Raw genomic sequence first — 25,120 nt, forward strand, 5'->3', positions numbered from 1 at the left:
TTATGTTTTTAAAAAAATCTGGAATTTAAAGCATGGCATGGAAAAAGTATTTTTCTCAACATTTTTCATAAAAAATCTAAATCATGTATCCTACTTTTATACATTGTATCAGTTTAGTGCCCTACATACTAGATTTGTAAAAGTATTCAGGTCTGTAGGTCAACTCATTACTAAGTAGTAGATCTCTCAAAATAGAGAATTTGACAAATAACTTTGCACACACCCTTGAATCTTCAAAACTGACTTTATCAAAAGTGGTCTGAGTTAGGCCAGTGTTATTTGGCAGTTACACTGTTGAAACATGTAGGTATTCATGTACCAAATATTACTAAATTCTGAAGGGGTTATCTTATAAGCCCCTGTGAGATTACACATAACAATCCAGATAGATAAGGAATGGTTGGATAAATATATTCTGTACTAAATGCCTCAAAGGGAAGGGATTGATTATGGGATGCACTGAGCTGTGGAAAAGAGCATCTAATTATGACTGTTTTGTAATTCTTTTTGCCTCTGTCCTTGCATGATGGAGGAACCAGTTACCTATTTTCTCTTTTACTGTTATGGTGCAAAGCACAGACACTATGTGCCAGATATGAGTATTTTTCTATGCAGGTTGGTACAAATACAGCTCTTGTAATGAGATGGTGTCAGCTTCAAATCCTATTTGAGCCATCATGAGTTGGCTTTCCATAACTTACCCTTCTGGACCAACCTCCTTTGGAACATCTGGCCCACTTGTGAATTAGAATGAATTGAGTTGCCATGTTATCTCAAATTTGAATTGAATATATTTTGCAAAAGATGACAGGATATTAATGGTGATGGTGTATTTGAATACAGTATTCAAATGGAATGTACCAGGCAACATAAAATTGAGTTAGCATTGAAATATGGGTCAAAGGAGTACATTTGGAATATTGGGAGCAAAGACATCTCATAAGTCTGTCACCAAACATGAATTAACTAAAGTCTTGTATGAATCATAACTGAAGTTCTAAGAAATTGTGAATTCTTTAGTGAATGTGGTTGTGACAGGTGACTTGACAATAAAAAAATTCCAGGCCTACAAAACACAGTTAGTTACATGTTCCTGAGATTGTTTGAACAATTCTATCGAATGATATACAACAAATCAGTGTACAGGATATGTATATATGGTTAGTGTTAACATAAATGAACACATTATTTTTTAGTCCTATGCCATGCAACTATACTTAAAAACTAGTGGTATTTTTTTTAAAAAGTGCTACCAATTTTTAAATGAAATTCATACACGGAACAGGAGTAGTTCACAAGAAATGCTTGCTGTCCATGCTTTACAGATCTACATACCATACCAAATGGAAAGGCTTTTCCGTAATTGCCAATGGGAATGAGGCCCATGGGATTTGGGCCAAGGATTGCCTTTTTAGAGATAGGTATGGCTGCTCTGGAAGCTTTACACCAAGGTTGGAGCACATCTCCACCTTGACTAACTCTGCCAGTTGCCTGTATGAACTGAAGATGCCTTCAGAACCCAAGTGAGAGGCATTATTGGTGCCAATGAGTGTCACAACTTTACTGCACTCTGTACACTCAGTAGCCACTGGCCGTGCCTCCTCTACATCTCGGTTGAGGTCCCCCAGCAGACATACCGATTGCACATTGACTTTGTTTCTGGTCGTGGATGCTGTTTCCCTAAGTTATCACATAACACATGTAACATTGGAGTTCCAAATAACTAGTAAACCACTCCACCTCCTCCCTAACTGTGTGTCATTCAGTTGGCATTATGATATGGGGTTTTCCATGGGCTACTTGGTCTACCTTTTCTCCACTCTGGATTGGAGAGCATCTAAGAATTGGCTCACAGTGGCTAACAGCGACGTTGTTCCTCGCTTGGGCCAGATCTTATTGGCAGTTTGATAGCTTTTTCCAGTGTGTTGTCTACAGTGGTAATGGAGTATGATTCTTAGTCAATGGCAATGAACTGCCCATCCTGGAATTGTTTTTCTTCTCTTCTTCCACACATTCCTTTAGGGATGGGTTGTGGCTGCTCATGACACATAGTGATCCAAAGTTCCCCTTGACTTCCTGCAGTGCTTATGATCATCTTTGGTATGTATATTTCTTTTGTGAGCCCGAGTAGCTTTTTGCAGTCGACAAAAACTTCTCAGTTTAACAGTGCGTCTAGACTGGTGACTGAAACTCGCCTCATTGATAACTGTGGGTAACAAAGTTCTCAGTGGCAAACAACTCTCCAGAGCAATCTTTGTTCTGTGTACATGTTGGATTGGCTTCTTCAGTCTGGAGCTCTTTTCTTTCACACTTATGAAGGCTTGTGATGCCTGCAAGAAGTTCCACCCAATAATAACATTATAGTTACATTCTGTTAAAATGATGTGTCTGATGTGTCCTGTCATTGTTAGTTTTTCTTGCAACATGTTCCCATCAGCTGGATGTATTTCCCATTTGTGACCTTCAGCACAACTGCTTTTGCATTGTGGAAGATAGTCGTCTTTATTTGTGTTGTGTACATAGTTCCGCGTACACAATTTTCCCACTAGAGTGCGCCCCGCTAAGCAAAACAGCGCAGGCACAGTGCTCGTCCATCTCCGCACTACTAGATGGCGCTGTCTTAGAGACGGACCAAATTCTGCTTCCGCCGATCCGTGTATTAATATGTAATGCAGCCAATGAGATTGCTGCTAACGTAGAACCTTTTCTCCTCGCGGATCACACTCGCACGGTGATACCTGAATGCTCGAGGTATTATAACGAGTGTACAGACCTCCGATTAGTCAGTCTGCATTAGTCTGTAGTCAAGTTTCAGTCTGAGCCTAATAAGATTATCATATTCCTGTACATAGCCATGAAGATAAATGTATAGACCCTTTGTCAAGTATCAGAGATATGTGAGAATAAGATTAACGTACCAAGACCAAAGGAACTTCAGATTGTCAATTGTAGATAGTATCCAGATTCAAGTTAAGTAAGGTTTATGATTGTTATTATTTTAATAAATGTGTGTGAAAATTAATCAAGTTCTGTTTAAAGTTGGTCACTGTCAGTCTGCTACTCTAAGCGTGCAAGTGGCATTTCTATAGTCTGACCTAACGGCAGAAGATAAACACACCACGATAAGACCACAAGACATATTGCTGACACTCGCCTACTTCGTTAGAGTGACAAGTCAAATAATCTGATGGTGTGTGTACCGAAGGTCTTACAGTACGCACCCTGCAATTTGGTAATGGTAAACATTTGACATTACAGAAAAAGAAACTCGAGTCGACTAGCGCCCAAACAGTTTCGCTGTTAATGATGATGTCAATGAGATTTCCTGTCATCTTGGCAACTCTTGTCCACGAGGGATTTACATTTGTGACAGTCTCACCTCCATGAATTTGGTGGCTAGGCAAGTAGTTGCAATGTGCCTTGAAGCCCTCTGCTAGGATCTCCAACTGTCCTCGCTGGAATGTGCTTCATGTATTTTCTCATGCACAGTCCTTGGTTGGTGCCAAAGCCACAAATTAGGTCTGATTTATTTCAAGGTCCTCCAAGTGTTAGTCATCCCATGACCTTTTGGCATCTGTTATTTTGAGTTCTCCAGGAGTTTCAGGGGACAGCCATCTTTTACACTGACGACTGTAAAATTGTGAATAAGATTGTGTTTACTTGTACATCCCCTGCCGGTCAGGATCACCATTCATAGCCAGGAACATGGAACGTTTTTCAGCCAAGCTGATTCTCATTAACAGAGCCCTCCACTTTATTAAACAGCCTCCCTCGACCACCTGTTAATACACACATCTGCGTGGTGATGACGAATGGCTACAGGTTGTTGGGGAGTTACCTCATTCAGGATACGGCGATGGACTGCATACCGTACGGTGACTATTATTGTGTGCAGTTGACTAATGTGGATAAGACTGTTGTGATGGTTGACTTTCTGTGTCGTAGTAGTGATCAAACACTCGTAATCTTTCTCTGCAGTAGAGTACTACTTGTTGTGACCTCTTCAGTGGAAACTTACCAGTGAGTTGTCCTCAGTGCTTCGAAAATCTCTTCTTCCTCTGGGCATTACAATTGGCTTTTGGAAGTTGTTCCACAGTTCTGTTGTTTGGGCCTCCTTTATGAAAAGCTGACTCGGTTGCCCCATAGTCCTCAACTCGCCAACTAAAGACGAATTGCATGCAGAAGGTTAATACTCTCTGCTTCCTTGCTCACACCTCTTGGCATGTGGATTGTGCTACTCTCCTCTGCATTTACCTGGCTGTGATGTCATCCCTGCTGGACTATTATTGGCAGATTCGTGGCCCTGCGGCACCTTCGGCTTTGAAATTATTCGAGCCAGTCCATCACAGTCAAGTTCGTCTGGACAGTCGTGCCTTCCGGTCTAGTCCTTGCTGAAGTGGGGATCTTGCCTCTTCAGTTCCAACAGTACCAACTGTTGGTCTCCTATGTAGTTGCCATTTTTCATTTCCCTGATCATCCACCATATCCCATCCTTCTTGCATATGAGGGCTGTTGACCTCCTGATACCCACTGTCAGGTGAGCTTACCAGTTGCAATGTGCCTTGAAGCCCTCTGCCAGGATCTCCACCTGTCCTCGCTGGAATGTGCTTCGTGTATTTTCTCATGCACAGTCCTTGGTTGGTGCCAAAGCCACAAATTAGGTCTGATTTGTTTCAAGGTCCTCCAAGTGTTAGTCATCCTATGACCTTTTGGCATCTGTTATTTTGAGTTCTCCAGGAGTTTCAGGGTGCAGCCATCTTTTACACTGACAGCTGTAAAATTGTGAATAAGATTGTGTTTGGAGAATGAAATTTTCACTCTACAGCGGAGTGTGCGCTGATATGAAACTTCCTGGCAGATTAAAACTGTGTGCCGGACCGAGACTCGAACTCGGGACCTTTGCCTTTCATCTCGGTCCGGCACACAGTTTTAATCTAGTTGGGAAACCAGGTATGTCTCACAAAGAACGAGCCTGTACATATTTAATAAACAAAGTTTATAATTTCGTACCAAAAGAAGGGTACTTACAAATGCAGTGTCGTTTAATATAAGGAGTAGTTACAGAATGCCACAGAGTAACAGTTGGCATGGCTAGCAAAGTTATCAGCTCTCCTCAGTTGATGAAAACCATCATCAATGATGTCTGTCATGTCTAAAAAATGAAAGAACAGAACTAGGGATCAGAAACTGATCTTTGTTTAAAAAACAGTGAAACAATAACTGAAATGAAAAAGAGATGGGGCCATCTCCATGTAACGTGGAATACCTGCCATAAATGGGACTTACTTGTATCAAAATGATGAACTGTCATCACTTTACCGATTAAAATATGATCCTGTTGGCGTATTTCAAGAAACAGACAATGCCCCTCATAAATGTTATCCTGGGAAGTACTGGGTCCTGAAGTGTGAAGAATAAAATAAATCTAGTGATGAAAACTAATGAAATTAGTATATTGAAATATACTGAAAATTATTTTAACTGTTTTGGGGGCCACCAAAAATGGAAAGGAAGAAGCTTATGCTGCTGTTCAAACTTACCGAAAGCTGACATGCTTACGTGTGTTTTGTTACCAACACAGCAATTGACGACACGAGCTACAAGCGTGCAGTGTGTTGTCGAAGTGTGTGCAGTGGCTGCCATCCATATACTGACACGGTTAAGGAAATTGAAGTAACATGGGCAACACAGAAGATAAAAAAAGTGCGCTACTAGTGCTTTGCTGGGGAATTGTGGTCACCGTGCAAACTATCAGACTCAGCTCCCTGTATTACATAAAATTGAACCAGAATAATACTAATATAATAATGTTTCCAAGATGAACTACTTATTTCTGAATCATTAAAATGGTGTATACAATAAATGGATCAGACGACCTACACGTGGACCGGCAGTCTGAGTAAACGTGAATATTAACAGAAAGAAAGCTGTAATAAGCTAAGCGACTAGTTAGATGTTGAGAACCCTTACTACAAAAATTCAAATAGTCAAAGTTGGCCAGTAAAGCTTGGTACCTTAATTCCATTTGGTTATTGAGAGTATTATCAGGGGACTGTCTTATAGACTTTATCCTCAAGCACATTTCAAACACCTCCCCTTCTCTCTTTATTGTGAAGATCTGAAATAGAATGTTGATTATCACATAAGTGAGGTGTTAGTGCAGATTTTAAACTGCTGACATTGAGATGTTCTTTAAAGTGAATTTCAAAACCTGTGCTTATTTGCCCAATGTACTTTTGAGAACAGTCTTCAGTCCATTTGGCACCAACATTCTGCAGGATAAAAAATGCAGCATTTGTGTTATTCTTTTTTAAACATTTGGCAACTCTTTCTGAAAAGGGGCTGTAAAATTATCATTACTTTTCAGCTTTGAATGGTGATTAACAAGTTAGAGAAAGAGTCCAAATACTATGTTTTCAAGATCCCTTTTGGAAAGGCAGTGTGCATTGAGTTTAATTGCTTTTATCTCCCTAAAAATAAGGGATGTTGCTCTCAGTTTTCGAAATTTCATGAAATATTTATACAGATAGAGTGGCATGATTTCAGAGACTTTACTGGTCTCGTGCAGATTTGATTTTGTGTATATAGACTGAAGCAGTGAGTGAAAATTTGTACGAAGGCTGAGAATTGAACCTGGGTGTCCTGGTTACTAGGCAGGTGCATTAGCCACTAAGCCACCTGGGCACAGTGGTTCACACAACTGCACGGCTTAGCCTGGCACACTTTCATCCTCAATCCAAATTCTCACTGCTGCCCCAGTTCTGCCTTACAAACGAACAGAATTGCCGAGGCTCTCCGTGTTCTGGAATAGAATACATGAAATCATATCTTTATGAGACCATTAAAGTCTCTGAAATTGTGTTATTTCATTTGCACCTGGGTTTCAGGCTTCATCCCCCATTTATGTTCGATACTGAGATGCTGTTCCAGAACGTGGAGAGCCTCGGCAGTTCTGTTCATGTGTAAGGTTGAATTTATGGTAGACTGGGCTGGCAGTGAGAATTGGGATCAAGGAGGGAGGTGTGCCAGGGTAATATGTGCATTGTATGAACTGCTGTGCCAAGGTGGCTTTTTAGCTAACGCACGTGCCTAGTAAGCAGGAGATCTGGGTTCGATTCCCAGCCTTGGACAAATTTGCACACACCCGTTTAGTCTATATATATAAAACCTCAGAACAAAAGAGCACATAGTATGCAATGTCTTAAAAGTTCCTTATTGTTGTTGACTGGTTTGGCACAGCTCTCCATGCTACTATATTCTGTGCAAGCCTCTTCATCTCTGTGTAAGTACTGCAACCTACATCTTTCTTAATCTGTTTATCATACTCATCTCTTGGTCTCCCTCTACGATTTTTACCCCCCCACACACACACACACACACAATTCCCTGCAAAACTAAATTGGTGTTCCTTTGATGTCTCAGTATGTATCCTATCAACCAATCCATTCTTTTAGTCAAGTTTTGCCTCAAATTTCTTGTCTCCCCAACTCTATTCAGTAACTCATCATTTGTTATGTGATCTACCCATCTAATCTTCAACATTCTTCCCTAGCACCACGGTTGAAAAGCCTCTGTTCTCTTTTTCTCTCAACTGTTTGTCATCCACGTTTCACTTCTGTCCGTGGCTACACCCCAGACAAATATATTCAGAAAAGACTTACTAACACACAAATCTATGTTTGTGGTTAACAAATTTCTCTTCTTCAGAAACACTTTTCTGGGCATTGCCAATCTACGTTGTATACCGTCTATATTTCGCCCATCATCATTTATTTTGCTGCCCAAGTAGCAAAACTCATCTACTACTTTGTGTCTCATTTAATAATCTAATTCCTTCAGGATCACCTGATTTAATTTGATTACATTCCTTTATCCTTATTTTGCTTTTGTTGATGTTCATCTTATATCCTCCTTTCAAGACACTGTCCATTCTGTTCAACTGCTCTTCCAAGTTCTTTGCTGCCTGTGACAGAATTTCAATGCCATTGGCGAACTTCAAACTTTTTATTTCTTCTCCCTGAACGTTAATTCCTACTCCAAATTTTTATTTGGTTTCCTTTACAGCTTGCTCAGTGTACAGATTGAATAACTTCGGGGATAGGCCACAACCCTATCTCACTTCCTTCTCAATCACTGCTTCTCTTTCCTGCCCCTCGACTCTTATAACTGCCATCTGGCTTCTGTACAAGTTGTAAGTAATCTTTCACTCCCTGTATTCTGCCCCTACTACCTTCAGAGTTTCAAAGAGAGTATTCCAGTCAACACTGTCAAGAGAGTTCTCTAAGCCTACAAATGCTATAAATGTGGGTTTACCTTTCCTAAACCTATCCTCTAAGACAAGTCATCGGGTGAGTATTACCTTGCATGTTCCTACATTTCTCTGGAATCCGAACTGATCTTCCCCAAGGTTGGCTTCTACCAGTTTTTCCATTCTTCTGTAAAGAATTCATTTTAGTATTTTGCAACCATGACCTATTAAACTGATAATTCAATAATATTCACAATTGTCAGCACCCTCTTTCTTTGGAAGTGGAATTATTACATTCTTCTTGAAATCTGAAGTATTTTGCTTGTCTGGTGTATCTCACATACCAGATGGAAGAGTTTTGTCATGGGTGGCTCTCCCAAGGCTATCAGTCTCTGACAGAATGTTGTCTACTTCTGGGCCCTTGTTTCGACTTGGATCTTTCAGTGCTGCTCGGTCAAATTGTTCTCGCTGTATCATACCTCCCATTTCATCTTCATCTGCATCTTCTACCCTTTCTATAATATTGCCTTCAACTTTTCTCATGTATAGACCTTTCCACATTTCAAATTTCCCTTGCCTGCTTATACTGGTTTTCCATCTGGGCTTGTGATATGCGTACAGCTGCTTCTCTTTTTTCCAAAGGCTACTTTCGTTTTCCTGTAGGTGGTATCTATCTTTCCCCTAGTGAAATATGCTTCTAAATCCTTACATTTGTCCTCTAGTCGGTCCTGCTTAGCCATTTTCCTGTCAGATATTTTATCCTTTCATCAGTTAACTCTTTGATGCACAGATTTTATGTTTAATTAATTTTTTAATAAAACATGCATTTTCTATGTCTGGTGGGGTTGCTAATAAAGGAAAACATGAATTAAAATTTTTTATTGTATTGATTTTGGTTTTAGATGGTGGTATATATAATATACCACCATGCCACTTAGGGCCGTACCTAAAGTTTTTGAGATATCTTGGTTTGTGCTTGTAACTCACCTTTAAATTCTACTCTAAGCAGTAATAATTAGTATAATTAATGTAAAATAATTTTATTTCTGGCAATTGGTCATTTACAATACAAAATCAAATTACAAACCTTACAAATAAAATATGTTTCTTATTCCTTTTTGTGAAAATCTTGAAAGCACCTTTTTGTTTTGCTAAGGCACAAAGGCACTTTGCATTCAGCGCACATCCAGAAAGTGCGCACTTGCTTCTTTTTTGTACTGCATTTCGCACAACGTCTGGCGGTAGTACGCTCTGGCTGGTGGGATGAATTGTCGAGACGCTGGCGTGAGGAAACATATGGCTTGTTTTTCTTTACGTGGACTTGACTCTCATGAAGTCTAGATGGCCTCAATGGTGTTTTCTGGGTTACTAAGCTTTGCAGGATACTCATCCTGAAGACTTTGGCAGTCATTTTTTCTCTATCGCCTAGTTCCTTCCAAATTATATAGCTGTTGACGATACTGACATCAAGCAGGTGAAAGAATATTCGGTGCCACCACTTTTTACTTCTCCGGCTTATTTCATATGATTTTTTCAGTTGGTCGAACTTGTCGACATTGTTCATGTGTGCATTGTAATCCATCACTGCTTGAGGACAAGGTAGCTCTATGCGTGAACCATCTCTTTCACGGCGAGTCACTGTAGTAACTTCAGGACTGTGAAAATTTGAAAGGAGATGAACAGCTCTCTTATCTTTCCACTTCAAGTAGAGGATGCCACAGTTGCTGACCCTCCAGTCAAATTCACCTCTGCTTAATTCTTTGTCTGTTTTTAATTTGGGTAAATGTTTCCTTGTTGGTTGAACTGTCCCACAGGCATATATGTTTCTCTGCTGTAAACCAGCCAACAAGTTATAGCTATTGAAATAGTTGTCGAAATAAAGATAATGGCCTTTATTTACGAGTTCAGAGGACAAACTCAGCACTACATGCTCCCCAAGGCCTGTTTGCACTGTGTCACCTACTTTTCCGGTGTAAATATCAAATTTCAAGTTGTAAGAGGTCTTGTCACACAGCATCCACACTTTGTAACCACGCTTTATGGGTTTATCTCTCATGTATTGTTTCATACTGTTGCGGCCTTTGAATTTGATCATTGACTCATCAATTGCTAGGTGTTTGCTGGGTTGGTAACACTTGGAAAAAGATTCAGATAGTATCTTGATCACTGGTCGCAGCTTGTACAGTTTGTCATAACCTGGGTGTCCTTTTTCTGGATGCAATGTGTTATCATTCAGATGAATGTTCCTCAGTAACCATCCAAACCGATTTACTGCCATCAGAGATGCAATATAACGATCATGAAGTTCTGGGGCACTAGACCAGTAGTCTCTGTATGCTGGCATACGCTTTATACCCATCAAAATGTTGATTCCCAGGAAAGTTCGTATTTCATTGTCAGTTGTTGGAGTGAAAGACTTGCCAGATTGCGTCGCATATAAATTTGTTTGGAAAACGATTAGCTCAACTAGCTCTTTTGGAAATATTTTTTCGAATATATCGATAGGTTCTGGATCATCAATGTCCCTAATAAAAGCACTTGGTCCTGATTCACTGTCGAACTGCATTCCTGAGGTAGCATTGAATTGTTGTCCCCAAGTTGGCGCTGTGTCAGCAGCGCGTTTTGGCGGAGTGGACTCACTTTCTTCCTCGCTCTCTGAAACTTCGCCTTCAGACGACACAATAGCCTCCGCAACAATGCTTGCTTCATAATCAGATTCGTCATCTGTGGTGTCAACAGTGGAATCCTCGTCTGATGGAATTTCACACAATAATCGTTCGATTTCTTCATCTCGTAAGCCTCTTCTTGACATTTTCATTTTCAAACAACAGCCTGAATCCAAGTAAAGAATACGTAAGCAAAACAAAATGGAGAAAGAGCTAAAATAAGTCACAACACAATTAAAAACTAAACTTTGTAGCGGAGGATTTCGAATTTTATACTAGGAAACGAAATGCAATAGAATACTGCTACATGCACGGTGGTACAAATAATATACCACCAAAATAAATTGTATATAAATAACGGAAGATTGTGCATATGAATGTATACATGGGTTCATACCGTAGCTGTGACGTCCAAGATATGGAAAAAACACAGGCGCAACAAGAAATTCGTTATAAACCACTATTCACACGCAAAAACCATGCACAACTCAGCACGCAGCTTTCACAGTTGTAATCTATGCAATTCTTGGCGGGAACTGATTCCTTATAGGCAGTGAGTGCCATCTGTCTGATAAGTAGAGAACTAGGTGAGCATATTAGAGTGGTGGTCGTGCAGTTAAACCACTGTGCAAAGAGCCAAGAAAATTTTCAAAAGGTGGTATACTATGTATACCACCGTGCTCCAAAGAGTTAATTCAGTATCTACTGTGTAATCTAAGCATTTCTCCTAGGCTTTGTCTTTTTACCTATTTGCTCCTTTACTGCCTTCAGTATTCCATTTCTCAAAGCTACCCATTCTTCTTGTACTGTAAAATCCTTTCCCCTGTTGTAGTCAATTACTGCCTAATGCTCCCTCTAAAACTTTCAACAACCTCTGGCTCTTTCAACTTATCCATGTCCCAGTTCCTTAATTTCCCAACTTTTTGCAATTTATACAGTTCATAACCAATAAATTGTGGTCAGAGTTCACATCTGCCCCTGGAAATGCCTTACAGTTTAAAATCTAGTTCCAAAATCTCTGTTTTACTGTTTTATAATCAATCTGAACCCTTCTGGTGTCTACCGAGCGGGGTGGCGCAGTGGTTAGACACTGGACTCGCATTCGGGAGGACGACGGTTCAATCCCGCGTCCGGCCATCCTGATTTAGGTTTTCCGTGATTTCCCTAAATCACTCCAGGCAAATGCCGAGATGGTTCCTCTGAAAGGGCACGGCCGACTTCCTTCCCAATCCTTCCCTAATCCGATGAGACCGATGACCACGCTGTCTGGTCTCCTTCCCCAAACCAACCAACCAACCAACCTTCTGGTGTCTCCAGCTCTGCTACAGGTCCTTCTTTCACGATTCTTAAATGAAGTATTAGCCATGATTAAATTGTGCTCTGTGCAAAGTTCTGCCAGGTGACTTCCTCTTTCATTCCTTTCCCCGAGTCCTTGTTTGCCTACTTTTTCCCTTTCTCTTCTGTTTCCTAGCATCAAATTCCTGTCACCTACAACTATTAAACTTTTATTTTCATTAAGGATACAAGGTGCTTTTCCAGCTCAATATTATGTACAAATCAACACCTATTTCTTTCAGGTACTGTTTATAATGTATATGTTTTACAGATTTTTTTGTTGATATCAGGTATTGCAGCACACTTTCTAAACAAATTAGAAGTGTTTTGAATATTTTTGAACCTGTTTAGGCTTATTAAAAAAAATTACAAAGAAATTGATGCAATTTTTTTTCCGTAATGCTTCCTCATATTGATGTACCATTTAATCCAATGTTATAAATTTGAAGGAGACCAAATTTTTACCAGATATGCATTACATGATGGCCGAGGCACTAGACCTATTTAATTCCGCCTATTATGTATATTACAAGGATAAAAAATATCACTTCTTTCATCGTAATTTTTATAATTTTTTCCCTTACAAAATGTTATTTTTTCTATAATTTGGTTGATTCTGCAATGAAGCTTAGGTCTTCTACATAAGTATGGACTATTGCAAGTTACAGAAAAAAATTAGAGCAATGCTTTATAAACTTTAGGAAATATTTGTACCTGAATTATGAAAAACACAACTTGCGGGAAACTGCGAATGAAGCTTCCTCAATCTAGCACCCATCCTCTTTTGCACATGTCCACAACACTCAAGTTTTGTGACCAAGGTATCACCATAAACATTGAACCCATTAATTTTATTGAAGGCTTTAGAGTCCCCATCGCCTAGGTACTTTGTATATCTAATGTTATAAATGGGCACTGACCTCTGTGAAATAGTTTTAGAGCTCCATCACACTTCATACCTCCACTGTAACCATCATAGTTCTTAGAACACTGATGTTCAATATGTCCTTCAGTGTTACCATGGCAGGTGTGGCAGTACTTAGATAAGCACTCAACATCAACAACTTTTCCATTCTCCAGAGAAGTAGCACTTATAACACCATTCAAGCAACGATGTCCTCGATGTTGCCATGCCCGATCAAGTGCAACAGCAATGTCCCTGGTTTATTTACAGTTTCTTCTACTGCATGTTTCATAGATGCTTTAGACACAACTGTCAAGGCACCTAAAAGTATTTTATGTACTTTCTGAGCCTACTGGTAGGAGGAGGAAGGTCCATCAAACCACAAAATGTTTGAGCAGCCTTTTTTCCTTTTCCTATTGCACAGATTGCATTCACTAACTTCAAATGCACATCATATGAATTATGCACAATGTTCAAAGTCATTTTCGAGATAGATTTATTGCAGGATCTACAAAGAACAACCAATTTTGATGCCAAACCCTTCCTGCTACTTTGTTTCCTACACCATCACATTGTTTACATTTTGCCACTTCCTTTATCAAAGAAGATAAGGTGCCCACATCAACAACAACTAATCCGCTACAAACAGTGTCATTGTTAACACAAAAATTTGAATCGTCATGTGGGAGTATGTTCCCTGAAGAACTGATACGTAGGTTACTTTCATCAGTGTGGCTTGCTTTGTTTGTGAACTGGTTACCACAGAAATTCATTTTATTTAATTTCTTAGTTCATATTTATTGCACACTAAAGGATATGTTATTCCACAAATATATGTAGGTTTTGGGCAACAAACATTCAGTAACATGTGAACAAACTGCTTCAGCAAAACAAAAGTAAATACTAGCAAAGATAATCGTTTACAGATACTAGAAACCTGCATTGGTACCAACATATACAATGTATCATATGTATAATCACTGGAAACAGATAGTTTACAGCTCTTTTCGAAATAATACTGGTTTCTGTAACAGAAATAAAGGGGGCGTGGTGGCATAGATGACCGTAACTTTAAAATTTGGTGTATATAGGTCATTTTTCATTTGAAACCCTATAATGTATATATCAATGCAATCAGGAAAGACTATTGAATTTTATAAAGCTATAAAGAATTTTGATTTTTCCACCATTTATAAGTACCCTGTATCCTTAACTATCTCAATAATTTCTTTTATCTTATCATACATTTCTTCAGTCTTATCATCATCTGTGGAGCTAATTGGTATATTAACCAGTACTACTATGGTGGGTGTGGGTGTAGTGTCTGTCTTGACTACGATGATAGGTTCTCTATGCTGTTCACAGTATCTTACTCACATTCCTGTTATCTTATTCATTATTATAACTACTTCTGCATTGCCCTTCTTTGATTTTGTATTTATAACTCTGTACTCACATGACGAGAAGTCCTGTTCCTCCTGCTACCAAACTTCATTAATTCCCCTTATATCTAACTTCAACCTATCCGTTTCCCTTTTTAAATTTTCTAATGTATCTGCTCCTCCTGATGGTGACATCCTTCTGAGTAGTCCCCACCCGGAAATCCGAATGGGTGACAATTTTACCTTCGAGATATTTTACCCAACAGGATGCCATCATCATTAACTCACAGAGTGGAGCTGCATGCTCTTAGGGAAAAGATTACAGCTGTAGTTTCCATTTTCTTTGAGCTGTTTACAGTACTACCACAGCAAGGCCAGTTTGGTTGATGTTTTGAGGCCATATCAGTCAGTCACCCACATTGCTCCTGCAACTACTGAAAATGCTGCTGCTCCCCTTCAGGTACTACATGTTTGTCTGGCTTCTCAACAGATACCCCTCCATTGTGATTGCACCTACGGTATGAAGATTTGTATCGCTGAGGCACGCAAGCCACCCCACTAGCAGCTTGGTCCATGGTTCATGGGGGGACAAGTTCCTTATTATGAAGAAAAAAAATACTGTGGAAATTACTCATATTAAATGAGCTGCCATGTCCTGTGTGTTTCACCACTATCTTTTGTTATTACCGAAAGCTGTGCGTGAAGCACAAGAAGAATACATTTTGTACAAGCTACACCCAGAAACGTGTATTTCATAAACATTACACTTACTCTATCCATTATATTAGGTGATGAATAATATACAAAGTAATTTAGTTCTTTAGAAATATTTTCAGAATAAATGACTAACTTTTTCACTTTGCCTTTGCTTTCAAAAAATTGTGATTGTTGTTTTTAAGACATTTAATTTTCATTTTACAGCTAACGGAAGTGCAGTTTTTTGGTGCTATTACATTGCATTCGAAGATAGTGAAGTGGTGGCATGAAATTCCTATTGATCAGTATACTCCTCTGAGGAACCAGATTTTAGGTTCCATTGCGTCTCATTGCAGTGGTCCAAAAATAGTTCTCAGTAAGCTTTGTGCAGCTGTAAGTGTTAAAAATATTGTGTTACTAGTGTTTCTTTACATTTATGCAGCATCTTTATTTAAGTACAGTGTTATAGATTCATTAATGTAATTACTTGTTACAGCTGTCTGCTTACATTATTAATGTTACGCCTGAGCATTGGCCCAATCCCATCAATGAACTTATACAGACATTTCTGACACCTTCCACAACTGTCCCAGCCGAACGAACAGCTTGGATTCTGATGGAAATTCTTACCATGCTACCAGATGAAGTAAGTCAGCAGAAATATTTAATTATGTGGATTTCACAATTATTTTTGCATGATGCACTGGATAAATATCTTGCATTTTACATTGTATATACTACCTGTGTTTCATTTTTTTTCTATATTTCTCTAGATTTTTGGTACCTTTGAGTACTGGACCAGTTCTTACTTTATTCGTTCCAGTTAGAGGGAGAGAGTGGTAGGCGCTAATTACTTAAATCAATAAATGGATGCATGTAGTAAAACAGATGTGATGTTATTAGCTGATAGGTAAAACAGTAGTACTCATTAACACTTGTATACACTGATTATGCAACTCCACGAACATGGGAGTAAAATGAATCCTGAATTGTGATAGAGTCAGCATATTGATCATTTCAGTTATTAATAACATGGCATTTAGATTCATTCACAGCAACAAACTGTATTAAGAATATTTAAAATGCTCCTTGATGTTTTGAATATATGTTTAACATTAAAATAGGAAAATTTGTAATGGTGTGATCTTGCTACTGAGTAATTTTTCGTGGAATTTAGTAATCACTTTTGTATCTGGTGCAGCTACCTTTCTCATTTAGATTCTTAAAAAAAAAGTTAAATAATAAGAGCTCACCTCAACACTGCAATTTTAAAGTTAGAATTTGGCAACTATGTTTAAGGAGGAGAGTGTAACATTTCAGATGAAGACCATTAATTAAGTTTTCTTGGTGAGGTATGAGATCACTTTATAATACATATTTTGTCTTTGTATACAGAGAAACTGAACTTTGTTGTGCTCTTTTGCAGCTGAATAATTCTCGTATTGGTGCCCAACAGAAAGGAGCTGTACTGGCATGTCTTCGTGATAGTGTTCATAGAGGTTTGTTCATTTGGCTATCAGTACTTTCTTCAGGTATTATCTTTGCTGTGAAATAATAGCCACATATCAGGGCACACCCTCCATAGATAAGTCATAATTACCTTGCCCTCTTTTTTTTTTGTGTTAAGGAATATGTTGATGAATAGATTAGCCTCTGTGTGTGTGTCATCACCAGTGTTTGCACATGATTACTGGACAGAACTTGAGTATTCTTGTAGCTTACTGTAAAGTGGGTAAATTTATGTATAGTTTTATTGTACTTAGAATGTGTGGGACTGACTCATTCATTTCTTTTATCAATTTATAGTGTTGTACAATAGTTATATTCCACCTGTATCGTGTGAGAAAATATTTTGGGGAATGTTATCAGTTTTTTCATGACTCCTTCGATAGTTTGTAAATTTTGTTGTTCATAGTACCGGGTGGTTGTAATTAAACTTTCCAAAATTTAACACATAGTAACATGGAAACTAATTACCGTTCAAGTACCAAACTTTGTAGCATTAATGTCCAGAGTATGGGGTGAATGATTTCTATGCGTCACAGCACCATCATCCAGCTCCAACTACGACTACCAGGTGCCGTGGTCAGTCATCGTGATTCATAGTCTCACACACCTGACCAGTTGCAGTGCATTTGTTGATGTGTCAACATGAGCTTGGACAAAAGGAGTAGGGCATTATTGGTGAAGCTCTATTATCAAAACAACAGTAATGCTGCAGCTGCACTTCGAAAATATTGCTGGCTGAAAGAATTATGGAAGGGTCCTCTTTCTCCACCTGCTGTGTGGAGCATGATGAAGATGTTTGAATCAACTGCAGAATTGGGGGTCACTCCAGGAAGAGGCCAACAACCGATTGCACCACAGGTGGTTGGTGAAATCACTGCTTCTATGGCAGACAATTCTGTGCACAATTCAGGATCATCAGGTAGTGTACATGCTGTGTTACGACTGTTGAACATTCTGTGGTCCACTGTAAGGAAGGTGCTTCGAAACATTTTCAAATGGTATCTGTACAAGATCCATATCGTACAGCAGCTTGCACCACAGTACGCACGACATGGTGTTGACTTTGCTCTCTGCTTTCTCTCAAGGATTGAAGTTGACGAGGGCTGGCTCTGAACCATCCTATGGACAGACAAAGCTCATTTTTCTCTGATGGATGAGGTTAACATACAGAATTGCCGAGTGTGGGGATCTTCGCCTCCAGTCATTGTGCATGAAGTTCCTCTGTATGGTGAATGTGTCACCGTATGGTGTGGCTTCACGGCTGTATTGATCATTGGCCTATTCTTTTTGAACAGGTTAGCACTCAAGGACCAAAGACGTGCAGTGTGACTGGCCAGCATTACTGCGATATGTTTTGCCAGCATGTCATACCTGTCAGTCCGCCCCGGTAGCTGAGTGGTCAGCGTGACAGAATGCCAATCCTAAGGGCCCGGGTTCGATTCCCGGCTGGGTCGGAGATTTTCTCCGCTCTGGGACTGGGTGTTGTGTTGTCCTAATCATCATCATTTCATCCCCATCGATGCGCAGGTCGCCGAAGTGGCGTCAAATCGAAAGACCTGCACCAGGCGAACGGTCTACCCGACGGGAGGCCCTAGCCACACGACATTTCCATTTTTCCATTTTACCTGTCCTGCAGGAGAGAGATGCATTGAACTCAACAGTTTTTATGTAAGATGGGGCCCACTGCACATTGCTCGTGAAGTTCCACCTGCTTCTTCGAAACACATTTGGAAATGATCGAATTATCAGCTGATTGTTTCCAAATGCTTGGTTGGTTCATTCACCTGATCTCACTCCCTGTGATTTCTGGTTGTGGGGCTACCTGAAGGACAGGGTTTACCAAGGGGGCATTCACATGCGTCGATCTAAAGTGCAGCATTACCAAGAGAGGAAGCCAGCATACCTATGGACATGCTTTGTTCTGCTGTGCGGAAAGCAACCCTGTGCTTCCAGTCTCTTCAGGACACTGATGTGTGCCATATTGAACCCGTTTTGTACCACTATGTAATGGTATGATGTACTTGAGTAGCACATTAAAAGTGTTTCAATTGGGTTGATTCTGCATGATTTCTTTTCCCCATGTCCTTGACATTAATGCTACCAAGTTTGGTCCTCGTACTGGAATTAGTTTCCATGTTAAAACATGTTAAATAGGGAAGGTTTAATTATAACCACCGGGTATTTACGCAAGTATACAGTCTGAGTCAGAGAAGATTCAAGTACATCTGGTCACCAGTAATGAGCGAATTAAACCTACTGTAGGAATCCTTGTTAAACAGTGTAGCATATAAAACAGATTAGTTCAGACACTAAATTCATTTGATAGTGAAAAATCGTGACTGGAATGCAAACAGTATTGTCAACCAATGGAACTTGAACTCTTCACCAGAAGTCAGAAATATTCTTCAGGATACGTGGCTGCATTGCCAATCTGTAAAATTCTCTGACATATCAGCCACTGATGCAAGGGTGTTTTGCTGACTCACTCATCACATACCCTGAAGAATTTTATTGATTGTGAGAATGCCTGTGGAAGCCTGTGCTTACACCTTCATCAGATGAGGTATGATTAATGTGCTTGCACGGCATGCAAGATGAATATTTGAGTCACAGGACCTCAGATGTGAGATGTAACACCTGGACTGTGTGCTGAGGAGCAATTGATACTCTGCCAGTTGCACAAGAAGTGTCACGAAGCTTATCACTCAGTGAACTGACACATTAGAAGAAAAAATTCTGATACAGCCTTTCTGCCATATGTTTCCAGGGTGATCAACCGAATTGTCTGTATTAGGTACAAACACTGTGTAAGGATTATTTACAAACTGACCAAGAAGGTCAAGGAGTGTCTCAGCTTGGCAAAGGACAGAAGGGAGCACTTACAATGTCGGAGATGTACATTTGGGAAAAGTCTGTGTTACAATGATTGGACAATCCATTACTGTCCATAAATGGTACTGCAAGCTGGGACAGGTGGAGAACTGTCTATGGCGGAGCATACATTGTGCGAGATAGACCACATAATAGAATTAGCTGCAGTTAGGTTCTTGCTGTGAAGAAGAGCTGTCATGTCACCTTGTTCAGGAAAAGTCATAGAAATTCATTTGAAAGAAGAAAGTCTAGTACCTTCCGCCGCGGAAGTCGAACACGCGGCAGAACAAATGGACGTGGTCAGCCCATAGAGGGCTTCCCCTCCGCGGCGGCTATTCCACGCAGCGAGGGCGCCACCGCTATACCACGTGCAGACCGCGGCCAATAGCCGCTCCCTCCGGTTTCGTATATAGGGACCCGCTCTGCCCTAGTCCAGCCAGTCTGGTACTCGCTCTGGATTTCGTTTCTATCTCGGCGGTACTGCGTTCTGGTCGTTGCTCGTTGTTGACATTTGCCTGGCTCTGGTTCCGAGTGGATTTACATTTGGTGTTTGGTGTTGTGGTTTCCACAAGCCTCCATTGTTTATCTCTTCCTTGTTGTGTCGCTCATAGTCGGTCGTGGTCAGTTGTTGTCAGTTGTCGTTGGTCTGTCGTCCGACTCGTCCTGTGTTTACCCGGTGGTGCATGCTCCACTGCTGGTGGCTTCCCCGCCTGGCGGCTCCGATCCGCTGCCCAAGGCGTTCCCGCTGTTGGTTGTGGTTACTACAGAAAGCCTCAGTGTCAATGGATCGTGGATTCCTGTGCTGCAGTGATCAACTGTTGCAAGTATTAAGGGGAGAAATACAGTGGTAATGAGCAGGGAAAAGACCTCAGATGTTGGGGTGAAAAGTACATATGACCTCCGGCCATGGGCTTGACTCCAGTTCACTACTAGCAATGGAGGGTGAACGTATGACAAGGCTGGCCACTTGTGTTGGAAAAACTTCAGGAAACTGTTAGATTAGATTAGATTGATTAGATTAGATTAGATCAGATCAGATCAGATCAGATCAGTACTTGTTACATAGATCATGAATACGACTCTTCGTAATGATGTGGAATGTGTCAGGTTAATAAAAGGTGTCTATACAAATTACACAAAATATTACATGACACTTAATTTTTTTATTTTTTTTTAATTTTATTTTTTTTATTTTTTTTTGTGGGGGCTGTGAAAATTACCCACTTACTATATCCAAAAATTTGTCTAATGAGTAGAAGGAGTTTGCCATTAAGAAATTCTTTTAATTTCCTTTTAAATGCTGTATGGCTATCTGTCAGACTTTTGATGCTATTAGAGGAGTGACCAAAGACTTTCGTGGCAGCATAATTTACCCCCTTCTGAGCCAAAGTTAGATTTAACCTTGTGTAGTGAAGATCATCCTTTCTCCTAGTGTTTTAGCCATGTACTTTTGAATTCGTTCAGATTGTTTATAACAAATTTCATAAGTGAATATATATAGTATGAGGCTACAGTGAAGACCTCTAGCTCTTTAAATAAGTGTCTGCAGGATGATCTTGGATGAGCTCCAGCAATTATTCTGATTACACTCTTTTGTGCAATGAACACTCTTTTACTCAATGGTGAGTTACCCCAGAATATGATGCCACACGAAAGCAGAGAATGAAAATAGGCGTGGTAAGCTAATTTACTGAGATGTATATCGCCAAAATTTGCAATGACCCTATTAGCATAAGTAGCTGAACTCAAATGTTTCAGCAGATCTTCAGTGTGTTTTTTCCAGTTCAACCTCTCATCAATGCATACACCTAGAAATATTGAATATTCTACCTTTGCTACCGATTTCTGATTGAAGTCTATATTTTTTAATGGTTTCACTCCATTTACTGTGTGGAACTGTATGTACTTTGGTTTGTCAAAGTTTAATGAGAGCCCATTTGCAGAGAACCACTTAATGATTTTCTGAAAAACATTGTTTACAACTTCCCCAGTTATCGCCTGCTGCATTTTCGCTATTCATGCAGTAAAACTGTAGCATGAAGCATGACATTTTAATTTATTACTTCCTTACCACTAAGTGTATTCTTGACACATTTTGCAGAGTGTGTTCACATATGTCATGGAATGTACCAGTAAAATTATATCATTGTACGACACACAGTACAGAAGATAGAACATCATAAACATTGAGCTGTGTGATAATGAAACTGCAGGGCAAAATCTGCTAGACATTCAGTTAAAATATGTGTACAAATACGTGTGAAATACATGTGCTAGCTATACTTGTATCGTCGGCAAAAAGTACCAGCTTTGCATCTTCGTGAATATAGAATGGCAAGTCATTAATATATATTAAGAACAGCAGAGGACCCAAGACCGAAACTTGTGGCACCCCATTCTTGATTGTTTCCCAGCTTGAGAAATCACCAGTTTTTTGCATATTACGTGAACTGCTTATTTCAACTTTCTGCACTCTTCCAGTTAGGTATGATTTAAACCATTTGAGCGCTGTCCCATTCATACCACAGTACTTGAGCTTATCTGGAAGTATTCCATGATTTACACAATCAAAAGCCTTTGAGAGATCACAAAAAATCCCAACACGTGACTTCCGGTTACTCAGAGCATTTAATATTTCATTAGTGAAAGTATATATAACATTTTTCATTGAAAAACCTTTCTGGAAACCAAACTGACATTTTGTTAAAACTTTGTTTTTGCGAAGGTGTGAAGCTACTATACAATACATTACTTTTTCAAGAATTTTGGATAATGCAGTCAGAAGAGAGATTGGACGATAGTTGTTGACATCAGACATATCCCCTTTTTTATGCAGTGGTTTAACAGTGGCATACTTCAGTCTATCTGGGAAAATACCCTGCTTCAGAGAGCTATTACGTATGCGACTTTTGTGAGAATCTACTTTTTTCTTTAATCCACCAATATTTTGGTTGTATGTGGTAACATTATTATTTACTTTTCATGATGTGAGAATCTTGTGAGTTATGGTCCTCTTTAGCACCTGCCTGCCTGAACTTCTCATTGGACACTGGTATTAGTCTAAAACATCTCTTGGGAACAAGATTTTATTATCCTGCTGGAAATGCCATCAATTCCATGTGAGCTTTTATTATTGAGAGAGTTTATTATCTTCCTAATTTCAGACGGAGAGGTGAGTGGAAATGGTGTGGGTAAGACCTCTTCCATTAACTGCCTTGCTTCTTCTAATGAACATTTAGATCCTATTTTCTCTACAATACTTAAAAAATGATTATTCAAAATGTTTTCGACTTCTGGCTTGTTGTTTGTCAAGTTTCCATTTGCTTTGATGGTAATGCCGCCGTCCTGTACTCTTTGTTGCCCTGTCTCCCTTGTAATAATATTCCAAATTGTTTTGATTTTGTTATCAGAGGTATTAATCTCAGACATGATGCACATGCTTCTGGACTTTTTAATAACCTTCCTTAATGTAGCACAGTAGTTTTTATAATATTTGGCTTTTTCAGGGTCATTACTCTTTCTTGTTGTTAGATACAGTTCCCTTTTGTGGTTACAAGATATTTTGATTCCTGTAGTAAGCCAAGGTTTTTTGCATGGTTTCTTATAATTAGATTTAACTACTTTCTTGGGGAAACAGTTTTCAAATTCTCTTTCAAGTGTATCATGAAATAAGTTATATTTTAAATTAGCATCGGGTTCCTTGTACACCTCATCCCAGTATAACTGCTGAAGATTTTCCCTGAAATTTCTAATTGTTGAGTCATTAATTGAATGCACAACTTTGGGGGGTAGTTTTGAATTACCGAATGGAGCTATGTTATATACTGTAACTAGCTGAGCACCATGATCAGAAAGGCCATTCTCAACAGGACAAGAATTTATGTTTTTACGCATATCTTGGCCTATAAAAGTGTCAATCGATCAATGTGCTGCTGTCCTCTACTACCCGAGTAGGAAAATTGATGACAGATGTCAGATTGAAAGAACCGAGCAAGACTTCCACACCATTCTTCCTATTACACTCTTTCAGTGAATCAACATTGAAGTCCCCACAAATAATAATTTGCTTTCCCCTGTCTGACAGATAGCACAACAAGGCATTCAAGTTTTCCAGGAATAAATGAAAGTTTCCTGAAGGGGACCCATATACTGTTACAATTATAAGAGAGCCCTCCTTCAGTTTAAGTTGACAGGCACATGCATCTATATGTTGCTCTAGACAAAACTTTTTTGTATGTAAGCTTTTTACAGAGTGATAACTTTTGACGTACATGGCAACTCCTCCTCTCACCTTATTCTCTCTACTCATATATGCAGCTAGTTTATAACCACTGATGTTTACCTTTTCCATATCAGACACAATGTGATGCTTAGACAGGCATAGTATATCTATTACATTATTAGATTCAATGTCATCTAAATAAACCAGGACCTCATCTACTTTATTCTTCAATCCCAGAATATTTTGGTGAAAAATGGTAACATTATTTTTTACTTTACTTTTGTGAGAATCTGCTTTTTTCTTTAATCCACCAATATTTTGGTTAAATATGGTAACATTAGTATTTACTTTCCTGATGTGAGAATCTTGTGAGTTTTAGACCTCTTTAGCACCTGCCTGCCTGAACTTCTCGTTGGACACTGATATTAGTCTAAAAAAGAGGTACATCCATGAGTACTAGTGTCCCCCCTTATGGATTTTGCTAATAACCCTGCCAGTTTACCCTTCCCTTTCCTATTGAGGTGTAGGCCATGCCTTGTGAAATCCCCCCTATCAATAGCCTCTACAGGAACCGATCCAATGTCTGACAGAGTGGTCACCCTATGCAACTGATCCAACTCCATATTTACCCTCCTGACAGAGTGGTTCAACTGGGGCTGATCGTGTCGCACGAAAGCAGGCACCAGTACAACCTTGGTATGGGTCGTTAAAACGAACATTGGGTGGAGATCCTTAGGCTGAAGCCAACAGGCAGTGCATCATCAGTGTGATATTGTAACTTTAACATCAGCAATCATACTCATGATTCTCTCTTCCAGCTCTTTCAGAATCCCATTGCATCAGTCATCAGTGTAAGATTTGTATTTATATTGATTTCATAATAAATTTAGTATTGGTGCAAACTGCTTGTTTTACTCAATGAAACGAAAGTTTACTGTTGCCAGTCACTGTTTATTTATATCCACGACTCATTTTGAAGGTTTAAACTTCCACCAGGTGGATTTATATGTGTTGTTATGACGTGTGTGTTGTTTAATGATTTTCTGATAACTTTTGTTACTGTCTTGTGGAGAACAAAACATTACTTCAGAACATGATTTTGGTTTTGAAAATAAGAGAAGTAAAATAGAATACCTCCAGTGGTCACCGCTAGATATACATTTAGTTTTTAGTCAAAAAACTCCCAAAACAATGTTCTGAAATAGTGTTTTGTTTCTCCACTAGAGAGTGCCACAAGTTACCCCAAAATCATATTACAACACACACGTCATACTAACACATGTCAGT

General features: G+C 39.4%; 1 protein-coding gene across 1 annotated transcript in view; it reads left to right on the top strand.

Moving 5' to 3' along the window:
• The window catches only part of LOC124555108 (importin-13), a 195,498-nt gene that overhangs the window by 11,449 nt on the left and 158,929 nt on the right, over nucleotides 1-25,120 (top strand). The window contains exons 2-4 of the mRNA XM_047128909.1: nucleotides 15,457-15,624; nucleotides 15,728-15,877; nucleotides 16,658-16,730. Of these exons, the coding sequence (XP_046984865.1) occupies nucleotides 15,457-15,624; nucleotides 15,728-15,877; nucleotides 16,658-16,730 (391 nt within the window). The remainder of the gene's footprint in view (nucleotides 1-15,456; nucleotides 15,625-15,727; nucleotides 15,878-16,657; nucleotides 16,731-25,120) is intronic.

The sequence above is a fragment of the Schistocerca americana genome, chromosome X (assembly GCF_021461395.2).
Source record: "Schistocerca americana isolate TAMUIC-IGC-003095 chromosome X, iqSchAmer2.1, whole genome shotgun sequence".
NCBI lineage: Eukaryota > Metazoa > Arthropoda > Insecta > Orthoptera > Acrididae > Schistocerca > Schistocerca americana.